Here is an 11,811-nt window from a genome sequence, read left to right as displayed (position 1 = left end):
TTAAGTTGAGATTGAAATAGAAAAGTGGAAACCTCTAGAACCCGAGTATGTTATCATAATTATTTTATTCTATTTTTTATTGTTTTTTTTTCTACTTTTTGTTTATGAGAGGTGTGGTTGCCTAATGGTTAGTATGCTGGGGATACCCCTGCGATGGAGTAGCATCACATCCAAGCAGAGTAATAATGATCCTAGTCGCTTAATGCCATAGAAATTTACCCAAGGTATTCATTATTTACTCCTGCGAGAGGGGTCACATTGGCTCAATGCAGACGTAATGTTAATCTTTTTACCTTTTGATTTCTTCAGGTTCTTTTTACTGGTGAATATCTTTGGTTCCAAGCTGTCATAAACAAAGTGGAAATGTAATTGATGATAGAACAATTTGAACTGCAGGTATGAATTATTTTTAAGTAGATGTCAGGGCATCCTTTTAATTTGGTTTCCACATTATTCTGATATTTGGCTTGGACAGAGAAATCATATAAAATTGAGAAAAAGGGTCTTTTTAGTGTAGTGTTTGTACACTACACTAATGGAGTTAGTTTAGTGGGAAAGCGAACGCTACGCCAGACGTAAACTTTTAATTGCGCGGTCAAGTGGAACAAGCACGTAGACATGCATATGCAAATTAGACGGGAACAGGCTTGTTATTGTTCTGAAGCAATGGGTTAAAAAATTTGCGACAAGGCTCGAACGCGCTCTGGGCAATTAATTGAGGGAAAAAAGGTACTCGCAATGTACTGCACCAAAACAAACTGATAAAAAAACTTACAGCCAGTGTACAACTCCGTGAGATGGTAACAGATTCACGCGAGTAATAACGTAAACAAAATACTTGATGTAAGACTTCTAAGTGGATTCCGGAGATACCGGCAGTAAATGAGAGGACATTTAAAACTTAGAAAGGATACACGTCAAGCAAGCTAGCAGTAAGAGATTAAAATTTGAGCTCTGGGCAGTTAATTTAGGGGAAAAAGGTCATCGCAACATAAGATAAATGTAGTGCACCAAAATAAACTGATAAAAAAACTTATAGCCAGTGCCCAACTCAATGAGATGGCAACAGATTCACGCGAGTAATCATGCAAACAGAATGGATTCCGGAGATACCGGAAGTAAAATGAGAGGACATTTAAAACTTATAAAGGATAAACATCACGCTAGCTAGCAGTGAGTGATTAAAATTTGAGCTTGCTGTGACGTCAGCCAGGTAGCAAGTTCATACGGAAAAAAGTCACAAGGCTGACTTGAATTATTTTCTGTGCAAAAGCTTCCTTCTTTAGTCACTGAGGTGATGTGCTTAATTTTTTTTAAACAAAATTGATAGTTTGCTAAGTGATGCCATTTAACTAGCTACCTCCCTTAGTCACTGCAAGATCTGAAAAACCGTTGTCAATTGATGTGTTGGGGGAAATTCTTCTTTAGACAGATCACGTTATCAAAGAACGTGGCAGGATGACTCGAATTATTTTAAGTAAGTAAGCTACCTTCTTAAGTCACTGAGGTGATGTGCTTAAGTTTTTATTTTAACAAAATCAATAGTTTGGTAAGTGATGCCATTAACTACCTCCCTTAGTTACTGCAAGATATGAAAAACCGCTGTCAACGAGTTGGGTGAAATTCTTCTTTAGACAGATCACGTTCTCAAAGAACGTGACAGACGTGTCTCGTCTAACAATTGCCAGACTGGTGACGAGTCACGTGACAACTTTCTCAAACACTACACTGTCCGTACGGACCGCTCGTTTCTTGTTTTGGGCTTCTGTAAAAAGTTCCTATCATAAAATAACAAAAGCTGTGGGAATATTAAAAAGATTTGTTGACTAATTCTGCACTTGGAGCCTACAATGTTTCCATTCTGGTGTGGCCCATAATTTTTTGTTTGTTTGTCTTCATTATTTGATGGGGTGGGGAGGGGAGGTATTACATTTTGGATATAGAGCCCATATTATGTTTTGTGGTGGGGTGGAGGAGGTATTTCATTTTGGATGTAGAGTCCATATTATATTTTGTGGTGGGGTGGGGTGGGGAGGTATTACATTTTGGATGTAGAGCCCATAATATGTTTTGTGGTGGGGGTGGGGTGGGGGAGGTATTACATTTTGGATGTACACATGTAGAGCTTATATTATGTTTTGTGGTGGGGTGGGGTGGGGGGAGGTATTACATTTTGGATGTCGAGCCCATATTATGTTTTGTGGTGGGGTGGGGTGGTGGAGGTATTACATTTTGGATGTACACATGTAGAGCTTATATTATGTTTTGTGGTGGGGTGGGGTGGGGGAGGTATTACATTTTGGATGTTGAGCCCATGTTATGTTTTCTGGTGTGGTGGGGTGGGGTGGGGAGGTATTACATTTTGGATGTTGAGCCCATAAAATTATTATGTTTTGTGGCGGGGCGGGGTGGGGAGGTATTACATTTTGGATGTAGAGCCCATATTATGTTTTATGGTGGGGTAGGGTGGGGGAGGTATTACATTTTGGATGTTGAGCCCATGTTATGTTTTGTGGTGCGGTGGGGTGGGGGGGGAGGTATTACATTTTGGATGTTGAGCCCATATTATGTTTTGTGGTGGGGTGGGGTGGGGAGGTATTTATACATTTTGGTAGAGCCCATATTATGTTTTATTGTGGGGTGGGATAGGGGAAGTAGATAGTAAAGCTTAATTGTGGTGGGTACATGTATATAGTGGGTGCAGTTATTATGGTGGCCAATTGGGTATCAATTGCAGTGAAAACCTGTGTGTAAGAACCTACTTTTTTCAGAGTTTGGCAAAACAGGTTCTTGTATTATGGGGTACTTATTGACAGTTTAGGCTAAGTAGGTTCTTAATTAGGTTCTTAATTTCTACAGAGTAGACATTGTTGTTGATTATCAGAAAATAGTATAAAATCTGGTCTGTTCCTCATTATTAATATTTATTAATGTACCCTTGTTGCCAAATTAATTGATCAATGATACAGTACTGTATATAAGTATAACATCACCTTTTTGGTTTTTGGTAAAAAAAAAATATAAATTAAATAGTTAAAGAATATAAGAATATAAGAATATAAGAATCTGTTGGAATTTGTTTGGCTAAACAGGTTCTTATATTTTGGGGTATTAAAAAAGCAAATTTCTGCCAGAAGGTTCTTAAATCCCTAGGTTCTTACATGCAGGTTTTTACTGTATGGAACAAAAGGTTTGGGTTCTACATGTATCCTGCTCAGGGTACAAGATTATTTTAACAATCTTGTACTAGTCCCTGAGCAGGATAGAACCCAAACCTTTTGCTCATAATTATTTAGATAGGTGCAAACAGTTTTGAAGTACAGCTAAATTGACACCAACAATAAGTGCGAAAAGTCCTTGAGACAGTTGAAATGAATACAAATTTTAACCGTTTTATTTTTTCACTTCAAATCTGGTGCAGCTTGTGAACCACTCCCCCTCCCCCTTTTCAATGCAGTACATAAACAAGGCAAGTCTTGTAGAAAGCAAATCCAACATTGTTTTGGGGAGGGGATAATATCAAAGGGGTGAGGGGTAATTTTCTGTAAGGTACTCCGAAAGTTCTGAGTGGCTCAACACTTTTGGCACCCATTGTAGTCTTCCTGCTACCATACCACATTGGGAATTCCACCCACTATCATCATCATCATCATCATCATCATCATCATCATCATTATTATTACCAAGCATGGCAGTTAGCACTAACTGATATGGGGCATTACATGCTACAGCTCTACTTTCTATATTGGTATCCAGCTGTAGTGCTTTTAACCAAATGTCTGGGCTTCATTTATATCACGCCATTTTCCTGGTACTTTCTGTTGAATCAGGCTACATATACACTGTAGACCCTGTATTAACATCATTTAATCTTGAACTCAGGAAAAGTGGAGATGGACATGAAAGGACAGAGCATTGTCTATCTGGAGGAACATTGGTCATTGGTATGATTGTTTATGAAAACTCATTACTTCATATGTTAACTAGGTTACTGCTGATCGCATCTTAAACAGTACTAAAGAAATGTGATGCAAAAAAAATAGTCACAGTGCAAACATAACGGGAGAAAACTAGTGAAATTTGATAACAGACCTTCCTGAGTGATACCCTACAGCTACAGCAACAAAAGTCTCTGTATGCATTGCGACCCTATAAATGCTGGAACATTCGCACTTGAAATAGGCATGTAAAGAACTTCAGCTGTAGCCATGGCTTTACAGCAATCTGATGCTAAACTGTAGATAATATTATCGTTAATCACACGAAAGTCAGTGAGAATGAGTCTTTCTAAAGACAGCCAAGTTCACTGCAGGCAAATGTTCTTACTGAGAGGCCTAACAAAATGGCTTAGATTTAATAAGACAATTACGCTCCAGCTTTTAAATAATATTGTTGAATATGCTTCATATGTAAAATGCTTTTTTATGTCAACAGGAACAACTGGAGGACTAACCGTTTGTACTTTGGGTTAAGATGGCAGCTGCTGCACCTTCACCTCTGGCCAGCTCTGTAGAGAAGACAAATGGAGCCAAGCTCAGCAGACTTCTCATTGATGGTGGAACAACAGTTCTGAGGACGGTTTTCGATCGATATCACCCCCCAGCAAATCTGTTGGCTGATCTCAATGCAAACTATCTCACCCTGAACAATCTCTTAAGGAGGAGAGTTTTACATAGACCTCAATGGGACCTACTGTTTCCACCCGGTGGAGCCGCACCAGACTCCAACACATTTGATATAACCTTGTTATTTCTCCTTCTAACCAACATTTGTGGACTATCCCGTCCCCTATCATTTTGGCACTCTAAGCCTCCCCCAATTGACACCTCTCTTGAGGCAAACCTTGCTCGCATCAAGTTTTTCCGCAATGAGTTGTATGGTCATGTCACCACTACTGGTATTGACACACCAACTTTCTCTGCTCTGTGGCTGGAAATGAGTGCTGTTCTTGTTGCTCTTGGCTTGCATCAGGCAGAAATTGACAGATTGAAGGCAGAGCGTTGTGGTGAGGAAGACTATATTGACGTGTTACTTGAGTGGGCTGACAGTGAAGAGGATATCAAGTCACAGCTGAAGGACTTGCGTCAATCTCAGACCAAAGTACAACAAACTGTTGATGAAGTACACAAGACCCAACTAGAAGTACTCCACATCGAGAAGACAACACATGACGTTATTACAGAAGCTCGTCAAACTCAACTCAATGACAGCCGTGTAATTCAAGAAATGCGTCAAGGCCAAACCAACACAGAGATGGTAATTCAAGAGACCAAGGCAAAAGTAGAAGGTGTAAGTGAGCGTCTTGAAACTTTGCAACTGCAATTTCAGCAGAAGAGTGAAAACCTGGAAGAAGAAAGACTGAAGCACAGAGGAGATGAAATCCTCAAGAATCTAGCAAAGATTGATTCCCTGAAAGACGTACGACATCACGCAGAAAGATATGTAGAGGAAACCCGTGTGCTGATTTTACAAAACGTCGAGAGCTGGTTAGAAGACAGAAGTTCCCCAAATCGTGTAATGGTGATCTCTGGGACTGCAGGGATGGGGAAGTCTGTAATCTCAGCCAAGATGTGCCAAGAGATGCTAGAAACTGGGAGGCTAGCAGGAAGCCATTTTTGTCAGCATGACAGGGCACGCCACAGGAATCCCAAAGTGATGCTTCAGTCCTTATCCAGTCACCTTGCTGATTCTTTTCCAGACTACAAGAAAGCTCTTGTGGAAAAGCTGTCAAGAAACCTGGGTGTAGAGATCAACGACATGGAAGTGAAGGATTTGTTTGAATTGCTTTTCGAGGAACCTCTTACCAGCTTAAATGACCCTGGTGTAACGTATCTCATGGCAATAGATGGCATAGACGAAAGTGAATACCAAGGGCGGAATGAGCTTCTAGAGGTGATTGCTAATTACTTTAGAAAGCTTCCACTTTGGATTCGATTTCTGGTGACAACGCGGCCTGAAATAAACATCGCCGACAGGCTTAAATGTTTGAACCCCCTGGAACTGGAGCCAGACAACGAAGAGAACTTGAAGGACATTCATCTGTGCTTTGAAAAGCAGCTAAGTCATGTATTGCAAACAGAGAATCAAGAAATCATCTTGCAAGCACTGGTTGAAAAGTCAGAAGGAGTCATGTTGTATGCTCATTACCTGGTAGATTTCATAAAGGAAAAAGTACCACTTCTAACTCCTGAACTGCTGGACAGCACCCTACCGTCAGGTATTTCGTCTGTTTACCACTCGTATTTCAAGCGTCTGGAGACTGACCTACGCAAGGAACTTCAGGTCACCGAAGACCAATTTATGAATTTTCTGAGTGCAGTCGCAGCTGCAAGAGAGCCATTGCCACTGGCTTTTGTGTCTAAATTGTTGTTATCAGGAAAATCGTCATCAGCTCTTCAGCGAAAAGTAAATGCAGCAATTGGTTGTGTCTCGGCACTTCTGCCTGTTCGAGATGGCCGTATTCACTTTTTTCATAAGTCGGTCAAAGACTGGTTGATTGAAAAGTCAAACTATGGACAGCACCACTTCAGTGTAGAAGAAAAGGAAGGCCATCGCGTCCTTTCTAAGCTCTGCATTGATGAACTTGATGATGTGAAACGAAAAGGCGTTGACGCTGCACATTTTGTTGATACTACAAAGTATGCTTTGCAACATGGTGTTCAACACATGCTACAACTAGAAGAGGATGCGAGATTATGCAGTCTTGAGGAAATTGCTGAGAAATATTGTTTGAACTTAGAACTAGTGTATGCAAAGCTGTGCGTAGGTGTTACAGCATCTGAAGATATTCTTTGCGTCCAAAAGCAAGAGGGTGTAAAAACGTTGAATGGAAAATGGCGAAAAGCAATTGGTACTTTGTTGTATCTGTTAAGGAAGCATATAAGCACATTAACAGAACTCCCTCACGCAATCTTTCAAACCTTGTTGAATGAAGGAGGACCTGAGCTGTCTTCTGAAGCATTAAACTTTTTGAATACTAAATATTCTGAGTTTCCATATATGGAATTTGTACACAAGAAGGATTTGGATTTGCTTGTTCAATCCAAATTTCCATGTTCAGCTAAAGTAGTTTGTTTTGACGTTTCGTCCAAATTAGACTACATGGTGTGTGAATGTCAAAATGGCACGATTCAGCTATGGTCGCTCCATACTGGTAAGCAGCTGTGGAAACGCAATGTCAAGGTAACGAAACATTACGACTGGGTAAGAGACTTTAACGAGACTTTCCTTGAGTATCAACCATATAGAACGGGTCCGTCATCTAATGCCATGTCATTTTACCGTTCAGTAGTTTTTCATCCTACCGAAGACTTTGTCTTACCAGGAATCCTTAGCCATGCCTTTACCACTGATGGAGATCTGAAACCACTTTTTCTTTCAAGCAAGTGCCGTTTTTCGGTTTGTTCAATTTCTGCAGACAAGACCAAGATGTTAACTGATTGCCCAGATGATGCTAAATCCATTGTCATATGGAGCTTGAAAAATGGATCAGGGATTACTTTTTTTACCTTCGTTGAAGATATTTTGTCTTTTGCTTGGTCTCGCGATGAAAGGCTGATGGCAATTTCCCACCAATTTGGTTCGATTCGTTTGGTTGATGTACTGGATGGTTTTAAAACTCTAGCCTGGACTACAACTTTAGAAGAATGTGGAATGATAAAGTTTTCTCCTGACTGTCGATCCCTTTTTTGTGTGCATTTTGAAATGTGTGGCGACAACTGCGAACTGTTTCGTTTAGACGTCAACGTGGAAAATTATTTTAACTGTTTGTTAGACGTTTCACCAGACGAAGTCCATTATCGCCCCTGGGAATATGAAATGTGTAGTGAGACTGGCTTTTTATTCGGGGATCCGTTTTGCTCTTCCTTTAAAAGCGGTTCCTTAAAATGGAGGCCAGAACATGCGTTTGTACTAAATAAACAATCTGTATTGAGTGTTTCTTATTGTAGTAGTGATATACAGATGTTGCACCCTGACGAACTAACGAAAGGCAGAGACGGATTTTCAAGGACTTCTGTGAGGAAAGTCGTATTTTCATTAAATGGTGACACTCTATATCTTGTCATTGATCAATTGTCAACTCAAACAACACTACTAGTGGCTTGGGACATTTCAAGTGGAAGGGCCAAAACTGAGAAAAACGTTAATTACGATTATTTCATTTATGACCAAAGTTCTCTTGTAGCTGTAAGAACAGGTATTCTATTAAGAACACGAAGGCGCACCCTAGATCTGTGGAATTTTGAGTTGTCTGAGTGCATCCGAAGTTGGACTAACGTAAGAGAAATTACAAGTGTAAGCCCCATAACAGAAGAACGAGTGGCCTGTGAAGTACGGGATAGCAGTGAAGTGATCATTTTGGATACAACTAGTGGAGACATTATGTCAACAATCACTATTCATGGGGAATTTGTTGCATGTAACAGTAAATGCCAGGTGATAACCACAGGGTTAACCAGGAAGGAGTTGCAGATGTATTGTGGCGAAAATGTAATCTGGAAAATATCTCAGCCTTTTGATGCGATTCCTTTTCTTAGCTGCAACACATTTTCTCCTACTGAACAGTATTGTGTAGTTGGTGGACGAAACAAAACTGAGTATCGAGGTCACGTAGTCCTTTACGTCCTCGATGCAGTTTCAGGAAGAGCACTTCACATGTTATGTACTTCTAGTAAATGGCTTATCCTAAGCCCTGATTGCAAATTTGTGAGTAACGTAGAGTGCGTTGTCAGTATTGATGACGTATCCAGAGGTTATTGTCTTCGACTGTTCAACGTTAAATCTGGTGACCTGCTAAGTGAAATTACCATGGAAAGCACAGTGCGTAGCTTAGCACTCTGCCCTCGTAAGAGTCTTATTGCCATTGGCCTTAAGGATTCGAAACACGGTTTCGAACTTCTTCAGGTGAAGTTGCCGCAAGATAAAAACAGCGGGAGGAATAAAAGGTGAGCTGTTATTTAGGACATACATTTGTTTTGATCACAATTGCAACAACTCCCCCCCCCCCCCCCCAGTAGTCAGTTTCCTGATACTCTTGACCTAAATCGCCCATCCCACCGCCCCCTCTTTCCACCCCAGCCAAATAGATATGTTGCTAAAAATTATTCAAAAAACTTAAAAGAGTTTCGTTCAGATTTTTTACATTTTTGGCAAGCGCCATTCATATTTGGTCCTTTTATATACCTGTGTGACTGGCCCAGAAAAGAAATTATTTTTTGGTTTGTCATTTCCTACTTGTCATTAACGTATTATTATTATAACTGCTTCTAGTAGAGAACTACTCATTACAGTGGCCCGCAACACTCGAGATTTTCTCACCATTTTCAGAGACTTCAAAGACATTCCAGAGACATTTTTCAGAGACTTCAAACACAAACATGGCAACAATTTTGATTGGCCGTCCCACTGTACAGGTTACACTGTACGGGCATGTTGTAACTACAATTATGTGGTCTCATATTTTAATTTAACTTTTTCATTGTTTTAGGGACAGGATCAAGCTTCAAGAGTGAAAAATGTAGACTGCTGGCAGGAATTTCCAGACGACTCCGCTGACTGGACGATGCAGTAGTATCTGATCAAATATCCTAATGCCTTTTATTTTCGCTAGGATTACTTTCGTACCGTGGTACGGATATAAACCGACAAAACAAAGTATGTTGCTCAATACAGGTATGATTGCTATGTAGGACAAATTGTTCCTAGTTGATTTGACCAGCCATTTGAGCCAGAAACGACTACATGAACATTTCAAAAAGAAAAGGCTTGTGAAAACAGTAGGTAAAATCACGGGGGAGGGGTGGGGGAGAGAAGGGGAGACCGGAAGGGTGTAAACTTCGAAGGCAAAAGCACTTGGACTTCGTAGGCAGTGTTTGGAAAATTGTGTCATTTGTCATCCATTAGCTTCACCTTGAAGCGCTAGTCCTAGTTTTCAGAAGTTCTTGAACCCCCTCCTTCTAGTAGGATGAGCCTTCGATCCATCTTGCCGCCTACGATTGCCATGTTGTGCATCTGCTGGCACACAATTTAAAATCTCCTTCCGAAACTGTTCTTGTTAACGCTTTTCGCGGGTTTAATTTTTACGATCACGTTCCTATAGCGTCACGGGAAAATGGTGGAGGTTATTTTCTCGCTTAAAATGAAAGGCATTGGGGTAATAAAAAGATAATAACGAGGACTGTAATGCTTAACAGGGCTTAGGTTGCTTATTTCAAGACTCTTTTGCTACCAATGTCTTGTGCAATTCAGCCAGGCTGTCAAAGACATTGTAGATGTGCCACTGTAAAATCAGAAGTATATTTATGACTTCTGGTAAACCGTAAATAGGTCAAAATGTCATATTTTAGGCTGTCGGCAGCCTCTTTATTTTTTCATAAATGATCGTGTAAGGTGCGCGAGACGAAAGAATCGCGCGTGGAGCGTGCGTGCGAGGCGAGTGAGAGAGAATGACTGTCTCTCTTCGCGTGCGATTCTTTGTTCTCCCGTTCTCAACACGATTTTCTGAGAATAACGAAGAGGCTCTCATGTACATATGAAATGAATTTCTCATTTTGCTAAATAGAGTTTTAAGTTTATTTGAGTCTAAATATAAAGTAGTTACGGCAAGTTCGCCGGTAGTGGCGTAAAAAAACTTATTTCGACCTCCGAAGTTGAACTTAAAATATTCAAGATGTGGTTACATTAAATGTTTAGCGCAAATTTAAAAATTCGAGAATGGGACGAAAAAACCTGCGCAAAAATGTAGAAGCTGTTGTTTAAATAAGAGAATGGCAACAGAGTATTGATGCTCTCAGTATGTGAAAATACTCGAGACAATTTTGCATCCAGACGTCTTCTTGAGGCGCTGAATGAGGAACCTTTGGAGTGCTGGCAATTTCATAATTTTTTTTAGTTCCTTGAAGTATTAGATTAAAAATTCGTTTGGAAACGAGAACTATTCGTCTTCATTAAACATCCTTGTAATGCTTGAAAAGACGAGTACTTTTATTATGTTTGCAAAAGATAAGGATGAATCTAAGTGCAAATACATTTGTGAACAGCTAAAATGGCCTTGACTGTAGCACGTCAGAATTGCCGAGTTATTTCCTGATTCCAATTATGTTGTATTGATAAGTAAAGAATAATTAACCCGGAATCCAGTGTAATGTGTACATAAAGTTATTCTATCGCCATTGGGCAATAAGAAAGATCATTTCAGTTGCTTTTAATGACATGAATGTATGAAATCAATCAGGATGAAATTCTGTTCAGAGTTTGAACTTGTATAATATCAACAAAAGAACAATGCAATTAGGCATTTTATATAAAGAAGTAGATAAATGCAATTAATATAGGCTTAAAGAACAGACGTTTGTTACAAAACGTTTCCGTACACCGAGGTTTTACAAAGACAAACAGACCACAGGTTAACCACCCTTATGTTTGTGTGGCCACAGGCTTCTAATAATATATCATATTCCTATTTTAAAGTTACGGATATTGTGAACATCAGGGTTTTCAAAGGTCAAGAATACTTCACTCTGTCTTACGCCTTTAAATCGTTAGCAAAACCATGCAACAATGGGAAACAATTGAGACGTACTTTTACGCAACTTTGTTAAATCATGATGCACAACCCTAAATAATGCCTTGAGGGAATTATAAGCCGTTGATGAGAACTTTTGAAATGTTAGAAGCTTGTGACCACACAGACAGAAAACGGAAAGCCTGTGACATGATTAAGTATTTTTTCATGTAATATTTAAAAAATAGTCATCGTTTAGTCTAAAACGTCGATTAAATTTTAATAAAAACGATAATTTTACAAAGAAA

At 39.7% G+C, this 11,811-nt stretch overlaps 2 protein-coding genes across 2 annotated transcripts in view; both read left to right on the top strand.

Moving 5' to 3' along the window:
• Nucleotides 1-11,811, top strand: part of LOC144659661 (uncharacterized) — a 62,510-nt gene extending 50,699 nt beyond the window's left edge. The window contains exon 10 of the mRNA XM_078520154.1: nucleotides 10,201-11,811. The gene's annotated coding sequence lies outside the window, so the exon portion shown is untranslated. The remainder of the gene's footprint in view (nucleotides 1-10,200) is intronic.
• The window catches only part of LOC144659658 (uncharacterized), a 28,116-nt gene extending 16,305 nt beyond the window's left edge, over nucleotides 1-11,811 (top strand). The window contains exons 4-7 of the mRNA XM_078520150.1: nucleotides 310-396; nucleotides 3,883-3,944; nucleotides 4,435-8,945; nucleotides 9,488-11,811. Coding sequence (XP_078376276.1) covers nucleotides 4,474-8,945; nucleotides 9,488-9,512 — 4,497 coding nt within the window. The 5' untranslated portion in view covers nucleotides 310-396; nucleotides 3,883-3,944; nucleotides 4,435-4,473 and the 3' untranslated portion in view covers nucleotides 9,513-11,811. The remainder of the gene's footprint in view (nucleotides 1-309; nucleotides 397-3,882; nucleotides 3,945-4,434; nucleotides 8,946-9,487) is intronic.

This window comes from Oculina patagonica, chromosome 7 (assembly GCF_052425735.1).
Source record: "Oculina patagonica isolate OP01 chromosome 7, crgOcupat, whole genome shotgun sequence".
In the NCBI taxonomy this organism is placed as follows: domain Eukaryota; kingdom Metazoa; phylum Cnidaria; class Anthozoa; order Scleractinia; family Oculinidae; genus Oculina; species Oculina patagonica.
The sequence above is the reverse complement of the archived record's forward strand: the minus strand, read 5'-3'. Positions and strand labels throughout refer to the sequence as shown.